At 31.0% G+C, this 23588-nt stretch overlaps 1 protein-coding gene across 1 annotated transcript in view; it reads right to left on the bottom strand.

Annotated features, from left to right (window-relative positions):
* LOC129980726 (transmembrane channel-like protein) overlaps nucleotides 1-23588 on the bottom strand; it is an 82450-nt gene that overhangs the window by 4229 nt on the left and 54633 nt on the right. The window contains exons 18-24 of the mRNA XM_056091108.1: nucleotides 20891-21016; nucleotides 19491-19569; nucleotides 15989-16028; nucleotides 14511-14663; nucleotides 10608-10698; nucleotides 9260-9405; nucleotides 1586-1858 (exon numbers count right to left, since the gene is read on the bottom strand). Of these exons, the coding sequence (XP_055947083.1) occupies nucleotides 1586-1858; nucleotides 9260-9405; nucleotides 10608-10698; nucleotides 14511-14663; nucleotides 15989-16028; nucleotides 19491-19569; nucleotides 20891-21016 (908 nt within the window). The remainder of the gene's footprint in view (nucleotides 1-1585; nucleotides 1859-9259; nucleotides 9406-10607; nucleotides 10699-14510; nucleotides 14664-15988; nucleotides 16029-19490; nucleotides 19570-20890; nucleotides 21017-23588) is intronic.

Below are 23588 nucleotides of genomic sequence, written 5' to 3'. Positions count from 1 at the left end.
GGTCGTAACACGACACACGGAATTTAAAGCTCTTTTGCTAAATAATGCGTTGGAACAGTTAAAAAGCACTTTTTACATAACCAGTGGCAGTGATCTCTCCAAAGCTTTCTCTCAATAAAAGTGTTAGCTTATAATAGTTACGACATATTAACCCTTGACGTGAATATAGCATTTTTACTGAATCTACCGTGTCATCCTTGGCGAGTTATTTGGCGATTAATCCTAGTTAATGCGGTTAAGAGTATCCAAAAATCGAATTTGTGTTTTAGATTCGTTTTTCCCATCCGATTTGAACAAAATTTTGATCCCAAAACTAAACTTGTAATTTCAAAATTTCGTACCAAATTTGATGTATTTAAATAGTTTACATGTTTCATTGCGTTTCATAGTTTACATTGCGTTTACATGTTTCTGAAAGAACAGAACAACAGTTAATCAACATCTTGTTTGGTTTGGCTCAAAATTATATAGGCGTATAGACTATATATGCTAATTCTTTGTACCGACTTTTATCCAACCAGCTCTTTTCGTTTTGCATTTATCGTGTTAACTTATATTCAAACAGCAGGATAAGCAGATTTTTTCTGAACGAATTTTGCTAAAATCTGATAGAAATCTACGAATATAGTATAAAGATCGTTCGCCTAGCTCAAAGGTGTTTTTTAGTTATCTTTTTCGCAGACAGACAGTGAGAAAATTTACCAAAAATGTGTTTTTCGAATTCAGTGACGTCTAAAACTTTGAGACATTCATCAAAATCCCAATCTCGATTTTTGACGATTACTATACTTTCTTTGAATTACGAATATGATAAAGTAAAAATATAAATCAGAACTCAAAGACTTCCTTAGCATTATCTCATTTCAAAAGTACAGAATATCCATTCTTTCTAGCTGCATTTTCTTTTGCTATAAAAATTATGAAATGAGGTATAATAAATATTTTAAAAAGTCACTAAAAAACTGAGAATATTTATGATAATTTACTTAGACTTCGAAAAATATTTTCTAAGCGCAATTGATGCACAATATTTTTTTCAGCATTTTACCATAGTACTCAATACACGAAATTTTTCCGCAAGCGTATTTTTTACAGATTTTATTCATTATACAGTGAAACACTTCTATGTTGAGAAAAGAAAATATGTAATGTAGCACCTCTTTTCCCCCTTGAGCAGAGAGAGCCCCCTTGTTTCGTTTTGCAACAAGGGAGACAACCAGTTGAATGGCAGACCTGCATCCTGAGGTCGACTTTTTCCCTATGCGTAACCCTTGCTCTAACGCTGAATGCTTTCGGCTGGAAACCGTGGAATCCCCCCACCATACTGTTTTCTTTAACCTAATTGTCTATGTGTGTTTGTAAATTTTGTAGTGTAGCTGTGTTTGTGGAAATTAAAAATAGTATATTTAAAACCGGGCAGTTCCTTACAAAATCACAACACATCCACTATAGTAATAGAATTTTTCTTTAAAATTATTAGTGTGTATTTTTACCAATCCATTTAATGCCATGCTTTTATTTCTGGTAATTTAACTACAATTTCACGATCTTATATAAACAAAAGTTAGGAAGAATATATTATTACCAGTAAGGGATTTAATCGTCGCTGTATCTTTCACAGGAGTGTCCATGGTCTCAGGAGCGACTGATACTTCTTCCTGTTCCCCGTTCTCTTGGGCGTCCCTGATGGGCTCGAAGTGGGTGTGGTCTTGGATCTCGATGCTCAGCTCCTCATCTTCTTCTACGTATTCGTCCTCTTCCTGTTCACTAACGGACGGGATAAGGCCCGGACGTCGGAAGGATGTGGCGCTCGATGGAGGAGTGCCCTCTTCCGAAGAATTCAAGCTAGACATGGAATCTATGAAAAGAAAGGGATAAGGAGTTTTAATTTAGTAGAAAGTAAATGGGTATCTGCTTTATTAGTTGAAGCGAAACTGTTATTGCGATTAAAGCGCACTTGTTGATTTTCGCTTGTGCTGATACACCGGTTCAGTGTTTTGTTTTAGATTTTATGCAGTATTATATGAAAATTATAATTGATGAGGTGAAATTAATATAAAACTAGTATTTGAAACATAATAGTAACAAAGATGACATTGCAATCACTGTATAAATCCAATGACATTAAAATTTAGATAAATGTTACAATTAACTGTAGCAAATTTCGGACCATTATAATGACAATTCAAAACTTCAAAAGGAAACTTCTAATGGTGCATTGATTCTAAAAAATGATTCCGCATTTGATATTTGAATTAAAATTTATAAAACTTTACTTCATTCAGTGTTTTTATCTTCCACAATTACAAAACTATTAAGAGTTTAAATTCAAAAATAAGTTCTATTTTCAAGCTTCAAAAAATTTATTTTATCACCTCCCTCTCATTGCAAACGATTTCTCCCTTTTTTCATTCTTTTATTCTGATCATAAATTGTAAAAACAATTGCTGCAGATTGCTAAATCACTTTTCATTCAGTTTCATTGCAGTTCAAGTTCTGCACTTTCAGATAGGTTCAAAAATAGTCCATCAATTCAATACGAATACTTTTAATCATCCAAAATACAGCCTGGATTTGGCACCAAGTGATAACCATTTCTTCAGGCAATTGAAAGCTATTTGTGCTATATAATTTCGACAGTTAAAATGGATCTATGATCCCATTTCAGGATATCATAATTCTTTGGAATCAAATTTTTAGAATAAGGAATTTCAGATCTTATAAAATGTAAGGACAAGTGTCTCAACTTGAATCTCTACTAATAATGCAGAAGAATGCGTGTATCGGTGTATATGTTACCGTTAAAGTATATAATGCAGTTATTTCATAGAATACCTAGTTATTCCATGAAATAACTGATCGTGTCCGTTAAAGTGTGTAATATGTTATTCATTTGACACTTTAACTAGTTATTCTAACTAGGTATTTGTGGCGATCCTGCTTCCATCAAAATGACTGTATTCGAAAAACTATTTTCCTAACTGCGCACCGGAAGTACGAAGCAGTTATCTACGATCAAGCGCGCGAGCTGTGCGAATTAAAAAGATAAATTTCCGGTCTTTCAAAAAAATCTGTTGTCTGTCGATGTGTTAGCGTTAAAAATTAAAAGATGTTTATTTTTATATAAAAAAAGTCGTCGCTCATTCTTTATGTGTGGATGTAACTTAACTATCCCAATTTGCAACCTTCTCCACTAAAACATCCCACATTTGGTGACTCGAAAAGTGAAAGGATAACTTTCCCAGTTTTCTTTATGCATTAAATGGCGCCATAGCGCATTTCTTCCTAATGGCGGTAAGCGTATCGTTGAATATTGTTTCTATTTTCACAGCCTAAATAATTTCCATCGGAACTTCTGTTATATAATTTGGATTAGCATTTTCATATTATTTACTCTGATTATCAGTATATTATTTGTATTTTCGTATTTCAAAGCAGTTTTGTGAAATTATATTTATAACGTGCCTTTGATTTCTTGAATAAAACATGCCAGGAGATACTCCAAATTCCGCCAACAACGACGCAACAGTTTCTCGTGTTGGCGTCAAACTTCCGCCTTTCTGGAAAGCTAACCCTGCATTATGGTTTGTTCAACTTGAGGCGCAATTCGCCTTGGCGGGAATTACTGCTGACGATACAAAATTTAATCATGTTATTTCCGCAGTTGATTCTGATATTTTGAATTGTGTAAGCGATATAATATTGAAACCTCCTGATACTGATAAATATCCAACATTAAAAAAACGTTTAATTGAGTTGCATTCTGAAAGTGAAGCTTCGAAAATACGTACGCTGCTACAAGGCCTAGAACTTGGCGACCAACGACCATCTCAGTTATTAGCTCGTATGAAAACATTGGCGGGCGATACTGTTGGCGAGCCACTCTTAAAATCTCTTTGGCTCGGAAGACTGCCAAACAGCACACAAACTATTTTAACTGCTTTGAATGAAGATTTAGCTGGTTTAGCATCAGTTGCAGATAAAATAAATGATTTGGCTGGCCATTCAAACATTAATTCCGTTACTCCTCAATCTTCGAATAATCAAATAGCCCAACTTGAAAAACAAGTCGCCCATTTGACGACTTTAGTTGGCGAGCTTACTACAACAATGCGCCAATCACGCTCTCAAAGCAGAAATAGAAATCGACCTTTTAAAAACAGTCGTAGTTGCTCTCGTGATCGCTTAAAAAAATATAAAGAACCTGCTGATGGCATTTGCTTTTATCATACAAATTTTGGCACAAAAGCAAAAAAATGTAGTTTGCCTTGCTCTTTCAAGAATTCGGGAAACTAAATCGGCGGTCGTCCACTGGCCTTGGCCACGATCGCAAAATTAATAGAATTATGCTGGCCGATAAAGTTAGTAAATGGAAATTTTTAGTGGATACAGGCGCAGACGTATCTGTTTTACCAAACAATTATGCTCCTAAAGCTGATTCCTCTAATGAATTACTCCTCTTAGCTGCTAATGGCACAAAAATAGCTACTTTTGGTAAAAAACGCCTTACGCTAGACTTAAATTTACGGCGAAATTTTACTTGGTCTTTCATAATTGCAAATGTGAACCAACCAATTATAGGTGTTGATTTTTTAAAACACTATAATCTTTTCGTTGATATTAAAAGTGGTTGTTTGATTGATGGCATAACTAAATTAACCACTCAAGGCAAATATACAAACACAGATTCATTAACTTCTGGTATATCCATTTTGCTTGGTGATTCAGAATTCTATGACATTTTATCGCAATTCCAAGACCTCACTAATCCATCTCAACCAACAAAAAGCAAAGTATCAACTAAAATACATCACTTTATTGAAACAACTGGTCAACCAGTATTTTCGAGACCTCGTCGCTTATCTCCCCAGTTGCTAAAAATTGCACGTCAGGAATTTGAATTTTTAATGTCTCAAGGTATTATCCGTCCTTCTAGTAGCCCATGGGCAAGTCCTCTACACATGGTGAAAAAGTCTAATGGAGAATGGAGACCGTGTGGCGACTACCGTCGTTTAAATTCAATTACCGTTCCTGATAGATACCCAGTTCCTCATATTCAAGATTGCACTCAAATGTTTTTCAATAAAACCATTTTCTCCACCCTGGATTTGATCCGAGCTTATCATCAAATTCCTATTAACCCAGCGGACATTCCAAAAACAGCAATCACAACCCCATTTGGTCTTTTTGAATATGTTTATATGCCCTTTGGTTTAAGAAACGCGGGACAAACCTTTCAACGTTATATACATCAAGTTTTGTCAAATTTAGATTTCTGCATTCCTTATTTTGATGACATACTGATTGCATCAAATAATGTAGAACAGCACAAACAACATTTAAAAACAGTATTTGAACGATTATCTCAGCACGGATTGAAACTAAACCCTTCAAAATGCGTCCTTGGGAAGCAATCGGTAAAGTTTCTAGGTTGTCTAATTACATCTGAAGGCGTGAAACCTTTACCGGAAAAAGTTCAAGCCATTTCTGATTTTCCCAAACCTCAAAATATATCTGAGCTAAAGCGTTTCTTGGCCATGCTCAATTTTTACCGTCGATTTTTGCCTCATGCCGCTCAGACTCAAGCTAGCCTACACGAACTTTTAAAAAACTCTAAAAAGAATGATAAGCGACTTGTTCCTTGGACTGACCTCACTACAGAAGCTTTCGAAAAATGCAAATCTGATATTGCAAATGCAGCTACTTTGAACTTCCATTCACCTAACCAGCAATTATCTATCATGGTTGATGCTTCAGACTCAGCCGTCGGATCTGTCCTCCATACAACTACGTCTAATGGTCAACAACCTCTAGCATTTTATTCCCGAAAACTTACGTCCTCAGAACGTAAATACAGTACGTATGATAGGGAACTTTTGGCGATATATGCAACTATCAAATATTTTCGACACTTGTTGGAAGGTCAAAATTTCATAATATTTACAGATCATCGACCTCTTACTTTTGCTTTCACCAAAAAATCTGACTCTTCTTCTCCAAGACAACTAAGATACCTTGATTTCATTGCACAATTCAGCACCGACATCAGGCACGTATCGGGCTCAAAAAACGTTGTAGCTGATACCTTATCTCGTATTAATGAAATACAGTTACCAAAAATAGACTTTTCTGCCATGGCGGAAGCACAAGCATCTGATGAAGAACTTCAGACTATTTTGGCAAAGAATGAACTGTCACTTTGTTTAAAACCTCTCTCAACCGACCCCAATTCATCTAAACTTTACTGTGATGTCAAGCAAAACAAAATTAGACCTTACGTCCCAGAAATTTTCCGAAAGAAAGTTTTTCTATCTTTGCACAATATTTCCCACCCAGGTATCCGTGCCACTAAACATTTGATTTCAGAGAGATTCTTTTGGCCGTCCATGCAAAAGGACATTTCAAATTTTACCCGTTCATGTCTAGATTGCCAAAAATCTAAAATAGCTAGACACACCAATAGTCCTCTTAAATCTTTTCAATTACCTGCAGCCAGATTCGATCATGTTCATCTAGATCTCGTAGGACCTCTTCCACCTTCAAACAATTGCGGATACCTACTTACCTGCATATATCGTTTCACACGATGGCCTGAGGCAATTCCCATTCCTGATATTTCTGCTGAAACTGTTGCGCGTGCATTCATAACTCATTGGATCTCACGCTTCGGTTTGCCTTCAATAATCACGACAGATCAAGGACGACAATTCCAAAGCAACTTGTTTTCTTTGCTCAGCAAACTCTTGGGTGTCCAAAAGATCCGAACGACCCCATACCACCCAAAAAGCAATGGAATAGTCGAGCGATTCCATCGATCTCTTAAACAAAGCCTCCGATGTCATGCATCTACGAAATGGACCGAATCAATTCCTTTGGTTTTGCTCGGACTCCGAACCGCATTAAAAGAAGATCTACAGTGCACATCGGCCGAACTAGTTTATGGCTCAACCCTTAAACTACCATCAGAATTTTTTGAATCCCCTTCAATTAACGTCGAGCCTCATGAGTTCCTAATAAATTTACGGACCTTGATGGATCAACTTAAACCTGTTGCTACTGCACCTCATGACACCAAGAAAGTATTCGTTCATCCAGCTCTGGGCACTTGCTCACATGTGTTCGTGCGCCATGATGCTGTTAAAAAACCTTTACAAGCGCCATACGATGGACCATACCTCGTACTCAAACGAACTGATAAAATGTTCACAATTGAAAAGAACGGCAAACAGTCCACGATCAACATTGATCGCTTAAAGCCTGCGTTCTTCGAGAACTCTCACCAGTCCTCTGCACCAGCAATATCACCACCAGTTGCAGTTCCGACTTCACCAAAACCAGTACCTGAACTGTCTCCATCGAGTCCTGTGTCACCTACAAATTCTACTCCAGTACCTTATGTGACCAGATCTGGCCGACGAGTTCGCTTCAACATTCGTTACCTCTAACTTCAGTGCCTGCTGCACTACTAGAGGGGGGAGTACTGTGGCGATCCTGCTTCCATCAAAATGACTGTATTCGAAAAACTATTTTCCTAACTGCGCACCGGAAGTACGAAGCAGTTATCTACGATCAAGCGCGCGAGCTGTGCGAATTAAAAAGATAAATTTCCGGTCTTTCAAAAAAATCTGTTGTCTGTCGATGTGTTAGCGTTAAAAATTAAAAGATGTTTATTTTTATATAAAAAAAGTCGTCGCTCATTCTTTATGTGTGGATGTAACTTAACTATCCCAATTTGCAACCTTCTCCACTAAAACATCCCACATATTCTATAAATTAACTAATGAGAGACAGTTAAAGTGTAAAATAAACAATTTATCTAAAATGAAATTAAAATAATGATAGACAATTAAAATGAAAAAGCAGCAATTTATGTAATTTATGCAGCGTATAAATGGTATTTATGGAAACGTACCATAAAATCATTTGTTACAACAAGGATTACTAAAATGACACTTGGAATGACAAAGAACATTATTTCTAAAACAAAAACATTTTTTTTTTATTTCTAAAACAAGCAAACAAAAACATAAATGCAGTAGGGGAGAAAGGTAAATGTATTTGTCGTGCGAGATATATGATATAGATTATTTTACACTTTAACGGGCTGCGGATCGTTATTCTATGAAATAACTAGTTAAACCATGAAATACAAGAGAGTTTTACACTTTAACGGACACGATCAGTTATTTCATGGAATAACTAGGTATTCTATAAAATAACGGATTTCATATTTTAACGGTAGCATATATATCTATGATGCTTTACAGAACAGACCGCTCGATCTTGAGCTTTCAAATTTGGCACGAATAGATGCTTGGAACGTTATTCTATGAAATAACTAGTTAAACCATGAAATACAAGAGAGTTTTACACTTTAACGGACACAATCAGTTATTTCATGGAATGACTAGGTATTCTATAAAATAACGGATTTCATATTTTAACGGTAGCATATATATCTATGATGCTTTACAGAACAGACCGCTCGATCTTGAGCTTTCAAATTTGGCACGAATAGATGCTTGGAACGTATACTTCATGACGATTTTTTTTCCGAAATTTCAATAAGAGTTTTAATTAATCAAAATGAAACAAAATCACGCCTTTCCATAATAACTTCCAAAATTATTGGCATATAAAATAGGATCATACCATTTTAAAAAGGTCTTTTTTATGATGCCAATTTAATTGTCATGGAAGATTTCCGTGAGTTTTGAAAGTATTTTAAAAATGTTTTCTTCTGTAATTTTCAACAATGATTTTAGTTTTTGCAATAAAATTTAAGCTGTTTGCATTGTTCCGTTAAATGTTATTTCGAGTGATTTTCATCAATTAGATAGAAAAGGAGAATATCCCTTTTTATTATCCTAATTTGCAAAAATGCAATTAACAGATAGATTACTCGGATAATTACGACTTTAAAGATGCAGTGATACCATGGGACTTGAATCATTCAGGGAAGCTCAAGTACACAATAAATAGAACAGTTACAAAGCAATTAAAATAATAGGATTTTATTAATACAATTTGAAACTGAAAAATATTTCGTTGATAAATCATGCCTGAGGCGATTAATAGTGAATATGCCAAAAAGGAACAAACAATTGTTTTTTTATGTCCATAATAGAAGTTCAGTCCCTACGAGGGTCCGTCATTGATCACCAATAGAACCTTCTTTTCGATTTTCCCCCGGAAAACTAACATATTTTAGAAGATTAGAAGATCAGAATGTCTGCTCATAAGAAAACCTCCCTCTTACCTCTTCCTTCGGATGCTTGGCTAATGGTGATGAGAGGAAGGTCCCCGTTTCCCGTGATCCCTCCTCTTCGAATCCACCTTCGGTCTTCCCCCTCCGACGAAGACTTGTGAGATTCCGTGGACATGGGAGAGGGCCGACGATGTAGTCTACAACAAGAAAATTATAATCGGTTCAATTCATGTTCACTTAATACACGTTATAGACCACTTTAATTTTAGAAGCCTTTATTTTATTGCTTCACTACGTAAGAAAATCTTCTTTTAGATGCTAGATTTGTGCAGTTATGTGTGTATGAAGTCACTTGAAATGATTCAATTGACTTTAAATTATATATTATAGTCACAGGCAATCATAGTCGGCTATTTTGATCTGCTCTGAGGCATATACATAAATCTGAATGATCGGACGCTGTGACTGTGTAGGCAAAAACAATGGTTGAAGCCTAATGGACATCACTGGCCACGGAACAACCCTTCCGGAAGGAGGAAAATCAAGGCATTGATAGGAGCTTATCAAGCCCTCACCACTTTTGTATTAACCAAAGCAGCGAGAAACAACCACCATGTCAAAAACTTCTCATCTCCGTATCTGAATGCAACCCTCCAGGGGAGAGAATAATCACGGACAAATATTGACTTTTGTAAGCAGTGAACAGAAGAAAATTGTATTTGTACCAAAACATTAATCATACAGTGTAAGATGTTAAAAGTAAACTAGTTTTCACAACTCTCTAATATAGCTAAAATCAGTATAGGTACCTTTCCTTGCCTAATTTATTGTAATTTCAGGTATGTACTAAATTTATAAATATATAGAATTTTTTTTTTCACAATTCTAATATTTATACAATTCAGTGTAACTATTCAAAGTTTACAAAACAAGAATTTCTGAAAAAATCTTCGCTATTTAACTTCTCTCAGAACGTATCTGAAATTAAACTCGCTGCTCGGTCGATAAATTTCTGAATCTTAAATGATTCAATTGGTTTTGTGATAAAAACGACCCAATATATCCGACTTTGGAATTATGAAAGAAAAATTATGTTATATTTCCCGCATGCGCAATTAAAAAATATTAGTTATAAAAAATTAAATTTCCTCGAATATTCACGTATTTCGAATTTAATTATAATACTTCACTATCACGTTTTCTTGGTGATATCATAAAAATATAAGCTCAAATAAAGTGACATTTAAAGTTCATCTAGGCATAAAGAGCAAAATTACCGTGAATTACTAGTTTATACAGAACATACAATGCGGAGATAAAATAAAACTAAGAATAATACAAAGCTAAATGGTTGACGAATGAATAAACTGTTCTGATAGAATGAAGTTGTAGCTCTTACTTATCCTTGTAATGATCATCTTTAAGTGCCTTTTTGTCTTCGGGGCCTTCGAATTTATCCTCTGACGGGTCTCCAATATGTGAACGTTTTCCTAAAAATAATAAATTATCAATAAACAAAAATGTCTTTGTAAGTGTACATTTAAAGGATGGTTCAAAAATGTCATAAATTTAAATCTTGGACGTATTTATGAATATATATATATGTAGATATTTAATTAGTGGCCTTTACCATTCCATTGTTATACTGAACGCACCAAGATTTCAATTTAGTTTTATTGTATTTTAATAGTTGGGACCATGGGTTCTACTAATCCAAAGTGTCAAGTCACATGACCATAAGTTTGAGTAAATAGCGAGTTGTTGGCAATCGTTCGAAAAAAAGAGGAGGGTTCTTCGTCTCCGGTAACAATGAGTGTTTAATAATCTTACGCTACGATGGCAGTTAGTTTTGCTATGTGCAGATATCTTGCTAGGCTTCGCCCTTTGGTGCCATCTAAATATATTAACTTCTAACTTTAATGTGATTAACCTTTCCTATCTTAATTGTCAGTGTCCTGTTAATTTTGTTTACTCTAAGTAAATTAACTGTTTTTCTTTAAACGTTACTTCTTTTCTTAATCAGTACCCTAGACACGGATCCAAATGGGTTGAATGGGCAATTTGTCCCACCTAGTCCTACATATACGTTCTACACATAATTTTCTGCCAGTTTTTGAATTTAAAAAATCGCAATTAAGTTTTCGCCATTTTCTTTTCCAGCATACAGTTATGAACCTTTCAAAAAGCAGCTTGCATTTGATGAAAGTTCATGACTGTAAATCATTCATATAAGGATTATACATAACGGTAAATTAAAAAAAAAATTTAAGCCCTTGTAAGTAAATATTGCAAAGGCATATAATGAATTAAATAATTTAAGTTATCATAGTTATAAGCTGAAAATCTTTCATAATAGAATATAATAGCATTAAAAAAAAATTAAAATCCTTGTAGTAAAAAAATATAAGGAATTCAGTAATTTTCAGTATGCAAACTATATTCACTGTATGTAGAAATTTTCATGAAGAGCATATTTAACGTAAAATTTTCTTAACACCCTTTCATTGTTGAAATTCAGCATTCAAAGCAGTTCCGTGGCTTTCTTCTTCAATTAATTTCGTAATCATATCTTTCACCATTGTTTTGAATCAAATTAATGAGAAGATATTTCACAAATGTGTCTCATTTTATCGATAACAAAATTAGAATCTGGACTTCATTTACATTGGTATGGTTGCTGAATATTTTTTTTTTAATATTCCACAAACATGGAAGAAATTTGTCGTGGAAAAAAGATTTCCCAGGAAGTCTTTTCATTTAATATCTTGAATAAATTTTGATGAGTTAGAGTCGTGAACAGAATTATAAAATTAAACCATCCATTGATATTTTAGAATTCTTAACTGAATCAAAAGAATAGAAATAATCTAAAACTATATAATTGATCCGAAGAGAAAATCTATCAATCTAAGAATGAAATATATATTGACAATAAATCAATTTTTTAAGTCTTTCAGTGACTCAAGACTTATGGAGCTTAGAAGGACCATATCTAAGGTGTGTATTTCAATCTATATTTTATATAAACTCTATTCTGACTTACTGAGAATAAAAAATGGTAATCTATCTCTACTAATAATAAAGAGGAATATGTTTATGTTTGTGTATGCCTATGTGTGTTAGTGTTCTATAAGTCAGACCTTTTCACCTAGTGCAACCGAATTCTCCATCTATATATCTAGAAAGATCAGACTGTGAGCGTCGGTGCGATTTTTTTCTAAAATTTTATTAGAATTTCAAGTAATTAAAAAAATATGTTGAATTTTGATGTTTTCGAAATTATTTTTGAACAAAAAAATTTTTTACGTGCTCCAAAATTAAAAACATTCACCATTTTAGCGTTAATATAATAGTTGTGCAAATTTTTTATGAATTTTGATAATTATAACCTTTTTTTTTTTGCCTCATATCCAACAATGGATAAGGTTGTTGCTATGGAATTAAAATCGTTTTCAATGTTTCATCAAATATTTAATCGCATGATTTTCATCTATCATTTAAAGCTTTAGGAAGAAATATTTTGTTGAATAGCTATGTAATTTATAGGATGAATAGTTAAAAAAGATTTTCAGGCCTCGAAAATTCGAATTTGACAATTATGTACTAAGAAATTAAGAGACTTGACTCCATTAGAAATTTTAATATCCATAATGAACAGAACATATCACAGACAATGAAAATAACACAACTTTAATATATTTGACGGTGTCATGAAAATGAAGTTATTTCTAAATGATTTGGTTGAAATCGGAGATCCAATATCTCCAACGAATCAGCTGTTCACTAAATGCGACAAATATGAAATAATGACCAGTTCCAAGAGACAAAGTTTTTCTATAATTTCGTAACAATTTATTTGCAACAACTAAAGCCGATGTAAAAGTTTCAGAATCGATGGATGTAAAGTTACCAGCTTTCTGTGCAAAGTTAAGTTGATATTGCAAAATCAACTTTATTAAGGATACTAGTTTATTTTAAAGTAATCATATCTTACTTCGAAGTTAATATACGCTGAAATGAAACATCCATTATGCAGTAAATCAAAGATGGATTAATGATTATAAAGAATATACGTAGTTCATTAATTCTTAACTGCCTCCAATGATGAAACATCTTCTTTCAGAATATATGAATTTAGAATCAAATTGGGTGTTTTCTTAATTTTCTACCATAAATCGGTTCAACTTCATTCCGTAATAAAGAAAATCGAATTTCATTTTTTATCCTTCTTTTATTATTCATTTTTTCTTCCAAACCAAATGTGGCGGAAATTTTGGTGTCAAACCTTCATTTGCGTAAATTGATGCGTACAGGAATAGGTAGATAGATACAAGAATAATCATATTTTTACAGGATTTGATTTAAAATCTGATACATTCTACAAATATAATGATATTTGTTTGTTTGTTTGTGCGGTTTATTGGTGCAAAAACCATATTTGGCCATGCTGCGCCACACAAATATAATGATAAACTTCGTAGTGGTGAAAAAAAATCGATTTCCATTTTGTGTCTCTTCCTTCAGATCGAATGCGTGTGAAATTTTATGTAGATTTATAACTTTGGTGTTAAGCTTTAATTTACGTAACTTGATGCGAACAAGAATAGGTAGATCGATACAAGAATAGTCAACTCTTTACAGAATTTGATTTAAAGTCTGACACAATCTACAAATCTTGAGAAAAACTTCGTAGTGGCGAAGAAAATCTACTCCAACTTTGTATCTTTACTTTCTAACTGAATGCGGCAGAAATTTTATATAGATCTAAAATTTTGACGTCAAACCTACGTTTACGTAACTTTTTGCGTACAATAATAAGTAGATCGATACAAGAATAGTCAAATCTTTACAGGATTTAGCTTCAAGTTTAATAAATCTACAAATATAATGATAAATTTCATAGTATTGAAGAAAATCGAGTTCCATTTTACATTCCTTCTTTCAAAGCGAATGCGGCTGAAATTTTATGTAGATCTACAATTCTGGCGTCAAATCCTCATTTAAGTAACTTTATGCGTACAAGAATAGCAATATCAATACAAAAATAGGCATATCATCACAAGAATTGACTTAAAATCTAATGCAATCTACAAATCTAATGATAAAACAATATGCTAGAATTCCCTCGCCAATACTGCAGCGTTTATGAATGTTTTCATTTACAATAACGAACTGAAAGATTTCTTGATGAAAGACTTCGCCTAAAATTTCATAAAAGTCTAAAAATTTGGTTAAATTTACTTTGTTATGATTCTGAAATAGCGTGTTCACAGAAAGATTAAAGGACAAACATAATTATCACCTTGCTTCTTGGTGGGCGTATCGTGACTGTCGTCCGACTCCTCTCCGAGCAACTGGCTGGACGTTCGGAATTTGTTCGGCAGCACGGGGAGTATTTTCTTGGCGGACGACCACTTGGTAAGGTCTTCGGGTATTTCTATCGTTGGCTCGGTGGCTAATTTCAAATAGAAAGAAGTCAATTTTGTGCTTTTATTCTTTTTTCTCCAAAAAAGAAGGGGGGAAAATAGAATCACAAGATTATCAGTTATTTGTTTCAGAGAGAAATATAGTTCTTCTTAATATTTCTTCTTAAATATTTCCAATATATTATTTATAATAAAAAAGTATCACAAATCATTCGACAAGTGCTTGATATCAAGAAATTTTGGATAAAACAAAACATTCCTAATATAGCGAAACAGTTAAAGTGAAACTTTTGTTGAAAATCTGACAAATTCTATTACTTTTTTCTGTTATAAGTTAAGCCTTAAACAATAGATATAAAATGTGACTAGATGATTTCTAAGAACAGATGAGGGATCTATGCATAAGAATGTTATTAGATAAAAAACGGAGGAAGAAACATATTAGAAATAGTGTCTATTGATGATGGTGTATCTTATAATATATAGAGTATCTATTCTAATCAATGTCTAATAGTTAATTTCTAAACAATAAACTATCGACATGCATTTCCAATTAGTAAAATGTTTTGGATGAAGTAAATAAAAATATCTTTTTAATGTTAATCAGTGTAATGATGAAAAAAATTATAAATTATAAATTTTTATTCGATTTCCAGCTTTTTTAGTTATATTTAGTAAAATTATCTTAACACATCATAATTTTTTTTGAAAATTTTACATTTTTTAGAGACTAAAAGCGCCAAATTATGAAATTTTCAATATCTTGGTCATTCCTTGTCGTTGTTCATTTTAAGTGTTGCCTGGTAGGGATAAAGGATTTTTTCAATTGAAAACAATTGCTCATCTCTTATTTTTTAGAAATTAACTATCAGTCTGTGGTTAAAATAAACCTTCTGAAAACTAACTAAAAATTAACATATTAACCATCAGTGGTTATTTCCAACTAGGCTTAGTTGGTAGACTAAGAGGAGGCCATAGACAAGTCGATAAAAAAAGCAATAATTTCTTATTGGCGAAATAAATAAATTTGTAAAAAATACAAATTTTATGAATGATTAAACATTAGGATAATATTAGCACTTGATTAAGTATATTTAGTAAATTAATTATATAAATATTAAAATGTTTATACACTGAAAACGTATAGATACTGGACCTTTGGATTTATTTACATAAAATTAATAAAAAAATATTAAAGCTTCAAAAAATTGTTTTATAGTACAACTGTTATTGCGAGATATCTAATGATGTGAATCATATGTTTTTTTTTTCTCTGAATGATTTTACAATAGAATATTCTGCACACACAAAAAAAATCAGTTTTTAAAAGAAAAGTGAAACTAGTCCAACTTACTTTTTCTGACAGCAGCAGGCTTTTCCCTCTCATTCTTTTCCTGTTGAAAAAAAATAATGATGTATAAAACTAGATATTCATTAGTAAAATTTCCTATTATCATAATAACAATCGTTAAATGGACTACTTTTGAGTGAAATTTATATATATGAATTAATACATTATAATTTTAAAAAATTATATAAAAATCTCATTGCAATACATATAATCTTGCTTTTTACTACTATTTATTCTTATATTACAGTTCAATTGAAAATTTAGAGAAACCTGAATATGAAATATGAGGCTATCATTTTTTTATCATATTTTTTATAAAAAAATTATAAAAAATTGATTTAATTAATAAAATATATTAAATTTCTTACATTTTTCTCAAAATTACGCACATTGCATAATCTAAAAAGAATTCATATAATAAGTAATTTATTCTTAAATTATTTAATTCTTAAAATTTTTATTATTTATTAATTCTTAAATTAATTCTCAAAATTCTTGCTATTTATTAACTAATTCTCAAAATTCTTGCTATTTATTAACTAATTCTCAAAATTCTTGCTATTTATTAACTAATTCTCAAAATTCTTATTATTTATTAATTCTTAAATTAATTCTCAAAATTATTACTATTTATTAACTAATTCTTAAAATTCTTATTATTTATTAATTAATTTTTAAAATTTGTTATTTATTAAGTAATTCTTAAAATTATGTAATATATTATTATATAATTTTAAGAATTAGAGATATTCTGAAAATTCTTAAAAAACGAATCGTACACGCATGATCGAACGAAATAATCTTATTATATCGTATACTTTTATAACAAAGCTAAAGCCACAATTTTCAGTGCGAAGTTTTTAAATGACATCACAATTATGTAAGAAACATAGCTGCATTTGGTGCACGGCTACTTAAAGATAACATCTAAATGCACGTTTTCTTAAATACTTTTACGCTCTTATGTCTTTTTCCTAGCAACAAGTTGCATATTGATTCTAAAATTAAGCTTTTGCGATACATTTGACGTATATCTGCTCACAAAAAATTGATTTCATTATTTTTAGACCAATATGATTGTATCTAAAGTCTATTTCTATACAGATTAGATTTTTGAAATGCAACAGGTTATTAGCAAGAAAATCATTTACCAAAGATATTAGTTCACTTTTAAATGCATGCCTGACATTTTATTCAAATTTTCTTAATAATTATTAGCATGAATTCATCAGGCAAAAAATTAAATTCATTAGAGCATTTGGGAAAGCATGCAAGTTTTATTTTCCTATAACGTCTTTCTAAATCTAATGAATTTAATATAAAGCATTTCTACAATATCGGCAGCCTCGAATTTTTCCTCTGTAGTTTCGGTTCTCAAAAATAATTGTTAAGCCATTTGTTGAATATGTCTTATAAATGTATATACAAAGTTATCTGTTACTTGGCATCTTTAAATTATTTAGTTAGATGTCTAAATTTCTAGAATCTAATTGCAAATAAGATCAAATCCTTGACATTCAAGAGTATATAAAGGTTAATTTAAATTACTTACGTATACATATATAAAAAAACACGTCAAAAATTGGGAAATATCAGTAGCCATGTTCATTGACATGAATGTATTCTTTCCTAACTAAAGGAAATTAGTTTAAGTCACTAAATTACGAATATACATTATTCGTAATTTAGTGACGTAAATACATTATTCGTAATTTAGTGACGTAAATACATTATTCGTAATTTAGTATTTCTTAAATGGCCTTTAAATACATATGAATATGTAATAAACCTTCGTATATAATTTCTTTTTTAGATAAATTTTATATTATTTAAAATTTTATACAGTTTTAATGTTTTCTAAAATTAATTTATTGAATTAAAATTCTGTTTGTGTTTGAGCTTTTTAGAAAATTCATTTCTGATTCTAATTAAATACAAAGAATACGAATATTGAATTTCCGCATATTAGTATCGGCATGTTTCCCGGTTTAATTCAATTAATTGAAGTTTTACTAGACTTCTGTTCTAAAACTTTATTATTGGTTTTCATTCATCAAAAATAGTTCTAAAATTTTATTATTCGTCTTCATTCAGAAAAAACAGTTCTAAAGCTTTATTATTGATCTTCATTCAACAAAGATAGTTCTAAAACTTTATTAATGGTCTGCATTCAACAGAGACAGTTCTAAAATTTTATTATTGGTCTTCATTCAACAGAGATAGTTCTAAAATTTTATTATTGGTCTTCATTCAACAAAGGCAGTTCTAAAGCTTTATTATTAGTCTTCATTCAACAAAGGCAGTTCTAAAGCATTATTATTGGTCTTCATTCAACAAAGACAGTTCTAAAACTTTTTTATTGGTCTTCATTCAACAAAGACAGTTCTAAAATTTTTTATTGGTCTTCATTCAAGAAAAACAGTTCTAAAACTTTATTAATGGTCTTCCTTCAACAGAGACAGGTCTAAAACTTTATTAATGGTCTTCCTTCAACAGAGACAGTTCTAAAACTTTATTAATTGTCTTCATTCAACAAAGACAGTTCTAAAGCATTATTATTGGTCTTCATTCAACAAAGACAGTTCTAAAACTTTTTTATTGGTCTTCATTCAACAAAGACAATTCTAAAACTTTTTGATTGGTCTTCATTCAAGAAAAATAGTTCTAAAACTTTATTAATGGTCTTCCTTCAACAGAGACAGGTCTAAAACTTTATTAATGGTCTTCATTCAACAAAGACAGTTCTAAAGCATTATTATTGGTCTTCATTCAACAAAGACAGGTCTAAAACTTTATTAATGGTCTTCATTCAACAAAGACAGTTCTAAAACCTTTTTATTGGTCTTCATTCAGAAAGACAGTTCTAAAACTTTATTAATGGTCTTCATTCAACAAAGACAGTTCTAAAATTTTATTATTGGTCTTCATTCAACAGAGATAGTTCTAAAATTTTATTATTGGTCTTCATTCAACAAAGACAGTTCTAAAACTTTTTGATTGGTCTTCATTCAAGAAAAACAGTTCTAAAACTTTATTAATGGTCTTCCTTCAACAGAGACAGTTCTAAAACTTTATTATAGGTCTTCATTCAACAAAAGCAATTCTAAAACTTTATTAATGGTCTTCATTCAACAGGGACAGTTCTAAAACTTTATTATTGGTCTTCATTCAACAGAGGCAGTCTAAAACTTTATTAGTGGTCTTCATTCAACAAAGACAGTTCTAAAACTTTATTATGGGTCTTCATTCAACAAAGACAATTCTAAAACTTTATTATTATTTTTATTAATTATTATTTTATTATTAATTATCAGCAAAAAATTATGTTTGTTCAAAAATTACTTTTTACAGATTATGCATTTACGTTTTTATGAGTGAAAAGGTTCGGAGTAAAATAATTGTCAAATTAACAAGAAATATTTAGAGTGTGTAATCTTTGAAGTAAGAATTTAAGCCTAAGTTAAACTGCAAAAATTTTAAAAGAGGCAGAAAAGGAAATTCTTACTCTTCTAAGCTGCATTTTCAAGTCATTGTTAGCTTCACGCAATGAACCAGTCAAAGAAATCAAGTAATAAATAATTAATCTGCAAAAGAAACCAATAATTAATGCAATATCTGTTGAAAAACTAAACTTAATAATGAAGAGAAAGGTTAATAATGAATTTAATAACTAAAGGAAAGAAGTTCAGGGGATTTCCTTTTAAATAAAATCAAATGTACCATCGTTTCATTTAAAGCTTTATTTTTCATAAACAGCAGCCAGTCCCTTGTTTATGATAAAATTTTGATATCCTAGTTTTATCTGTTTAAATCTTTAGAAATAGCAATGGCATAGAAGGTGGAATCAATTTTACAAGTCTTAAACAACATCCAATAGAAATTTTTTTATTTTTTCTAAAATTAATTCTAACATGTTCGTTATCCAAACGGGATTTAGTCGTGCTCTCAAATCCAGACATTGCCCAATCCATCAAATCAGTATCTAACTCATGATTGAGTAATGGCATTTAACAAGGCTTAGTCCAAGTAGACTAAATAGTGTTTTAATCTAAGTATAACATAATATTAATGAATCCTTTTAATCAATGAATCATAAAAAATATGTAGATAATACAACTGTTAGCAGTCGTGATTTCGAATTGTCGATATTCTAGATTTTCGATTGATAGGATTATGTAAGTTTAAGTATGCCCTAATCAATTCAGTTAAGAAGCCAATTATTTAAGTAAATTATATAAAGTGTTGATTGAGTGTTGTGAATGACCTTTATTGTGTTGTTTTATTGCGAGTGACTCAGTAATGTGACCTTGTGGGGTCGTTAAGGGTTTCAGCAAAAAGTTCGAATTACTGTAACAGTTATTTATTTACATGTTACTGTACAGACATGCAATGTACATACAAAAATTTAGAATAATTTTAAGATATACATATAGTAGCATGGAGCAAAGCATGCAACACGTGCCATCACCTGATCTGGAAGTCATTGCGCTACAAGGTGTTAGAGGGCGCTGTCGTTGACATAATCATAGTTAGTATGATTAGTATTACAAGAGCAGCTACAACCTTTTAATTTCGGAATGAAATAAATAGTTCATGTTTCAGAATATTTGAATCTGCTGTTATCACTTTTAAGTAATTAACATATTCAGCCATTAAAGTAAATTATATTAAGTATTGATTCCGGTTCCAGGTCAGAAGACACCTCTGAAATACTAATTCCAGGTAACTTACTGATAAAAAAAAATTCCTATTTTCACTGCTTAATTTCACACATGAGTGACTTCAATAACTATCGTAATTTGTTTATTAATAAATATTAAAAGCTCCTTGATCTTTTCAAGGTAAGCTGTATGGTCACATACTATTTCCACTGTTATTTCAAACAAAAGTAGGTTTCATACGTACATTAGCAATAACAGCAAGGGTATAACAACACCGGGAGACGTCAAATATTGAACGACTTCCACCATAAAAGAAGGAAGAGCATTCAACACGTAGGATGTGAGGACATTGAAGATTCTTCTGTGGGAGCTGTCATATAGAAAGATAAGAAATACACAGTTTTAAGAAAAATATATTCACAAAGCAGTAAATAAATTGTTTCAAAATTTTTAAATATTTTAGCTTAATAAATTTCAAAGCTTCATAATGTGATAAAAATATTTAAACTCCCGCGGTGATCTACATGAATGGGTGTGAATAGCATCTTTGTCTATGAAATTTATTATAGGAAGTATTTGTTGGCGCATGCGTAGTAAAAACTATCTTGTTGATGTAGATGAAGCTTTTAATGATTTTTAAATTATTTTTTAGCTACAACATTTGTAAAGATAAACTACAATGGCGTATGTAAATGATTCGTAAACAAACGGAAACTAATTAAGCAATGCATATTGGATAGTTTTATATGAATAGTAAGAAGTAAAGATTAAAAATGCTAGAGTAAATCCAAGTGAATTTTAAGTTTTTAAATGGATTATAAATCTGAAATAGTAAAGAAATTCTATATCCCGATATTGAAGACCAATAGTATTCGCTTTACAACTGAACAATTTTGATATGAAAAAAAGTCATTATATTTTCTTCTTTATGATGAAAGAAAAATCGCAGGTGATATAAAACTAATGAAATTGTCCATTAATGTAATAATTAAAATACCAAACAAAGTAGAATATTTTCATCTCTTAAAATTATATTTTTAATAAAAGTTAAAAGCAACTTATAAAAATATGAATTCATAAAAGGACTAAGCAACAGAATTGTTTAATTTTAATGATTGTTTACAATTCAACCTTGAAATCAATTTTTCCAAAACTACTATTTGGTGCTGTCATAATAAGAAATCAAAAGTTAATTTAATTAATCCATTAATTGATGATTTACGTTCTGAATATATTAAAGTATTGCACTTACATCTAGAAATTATAATTTAAAAATCGAAATGAATTAGGAAGTTAACAAATCAAATCAAATAAAAGTAACTAAAAACACGAGAATTATAAATGACTTTATCTATATCAATTTTCCAGCCTAATCAAATTTAAATCAATAAAAATGTACTCTTCTAAATTTTTTCGCATATTTTCGTATTATGGCTCTTTTTGTGTCTGGCTTCATCAGGTCATGAAAAGTATTTCATGTTTTTTTCAGATTTAATCCTCTCATTTATTGGCTAGGTGCCAATTTCGTATGTAGTAATAATATTTATCTGTTAAAATTTTGATACGAGATATCAAACTTCATTTATCTTTCTTGTTCCTTTTTGAAGTTGCCGTGTTCAATATAATGCGTGATGAGACAGAGTTGAGAATTGTTGGATTTGGTCCCAAATACGGTGCTCATTTGTATTTCTGGTGATAAAATCATAAATCGAAATTTATTTATTTGAGTTGTTACATTGTTGATTATCTATCTGATTTATTTCAATGCTGATTATTGCTGATTTGTTTGATTTGATTGATTGCTGATTATTGGTGATTTGTTTTATTGCTGATTATCTATCCCATTTCTTACATTGTTAATCACTTATCTATTTCTTACATTGTTAATCACTTATCTATTTCTTACATTGTTAATCACTTATCTATTTCTTACATTGTTAATCACTTATCTGATTTGTAACATTGTTGATTATCTATTTCATCCGTTAAATTATTGATTATCCATCTGATTTGCTACAATGTTGATTATCTGTCTGAATTGCGATATTGTTAATTACCTATCTAATTTGCTACATTGTTGATTATCTATCTGATTTGTTTCAATGCTGATTATTGCTGATTTGTTTGATTTGATTGATTGCTGATTATTGGTGATTTGTTTTATTGCTGATTATTGGTGATTTGTTTTATTGCTGATTATCTATCTCATTTGTTACATTGTTAATCACTTATCTAATTTGTAACATTGTTGAGTATCTGTCTGATTTGCTACAATGTTGATTATCTGTCTGATTTGCTACATTGTTGATTACCTATCTAATTAGCTACATTGTTGATTATCTATCTGGTTTTTTACAGTGTTGATTACCAATCTTATTTGTTGTATTGCTGATTAACTGTCTGAATTGTTACATTTTTGATTATATGTCTAATTTGTTTTACTGAATTTATCGTATTTAGCATGATTATCTGTCTACATTTTACTGAATCTATCGTGTCATCCTTGGCGAGTTATTTCGCGATTAATTCCTGACATGGTTAATAGTAGCCAAAAGTCGAATTTGAGTTTTAGGCACGCTTTCCTCTACCAATTGAAAAAAATAATTGACACAAAACTGAACTTGTAGTCACAAAATCCCACACCAAATTTGATATCATTAAATTCTTGCGTTTCTAAACTATCGCGTTTACTTATTTATGAAAGTACAGACCGACAGACAATCAACCCTTAGTTGGATTTGGCTCAAACTTTGACAGGGATCTACACTATAGATGCTAAATATGTGTACCGAATCTTATATATCTAGCTCTCTCTATTTTGTAGTTATCGTGTTAGCTTTTATTCGAGCAGCCGGACAGAATTCCTTTGAACAAATTTTACTGAAAATTTGATGTAAAGACCTTATATCAAATTTCAGTTCAAATTATTTTCTGGGTATTTT

This window comes from Argiope bruennichi, chromosome 8 (genome assembly GCF_947563725.1).
Source record: "Argiope bruennichi chromosome 8, qqArgBrue1.1, whole genome shotgun sequence".
Classification (NCBI taxonomy): domain Eukaryota; kingdom Metazoa; phylum Arthropoda; class Arachnida; order Araneae; family Araneidae; genus Argiope; species Argiope bruennichi.
Note: the sequence above shows the minus strand (reverse complement) of the source record. Positions and strands in the feature narration are given on the sequence as shown.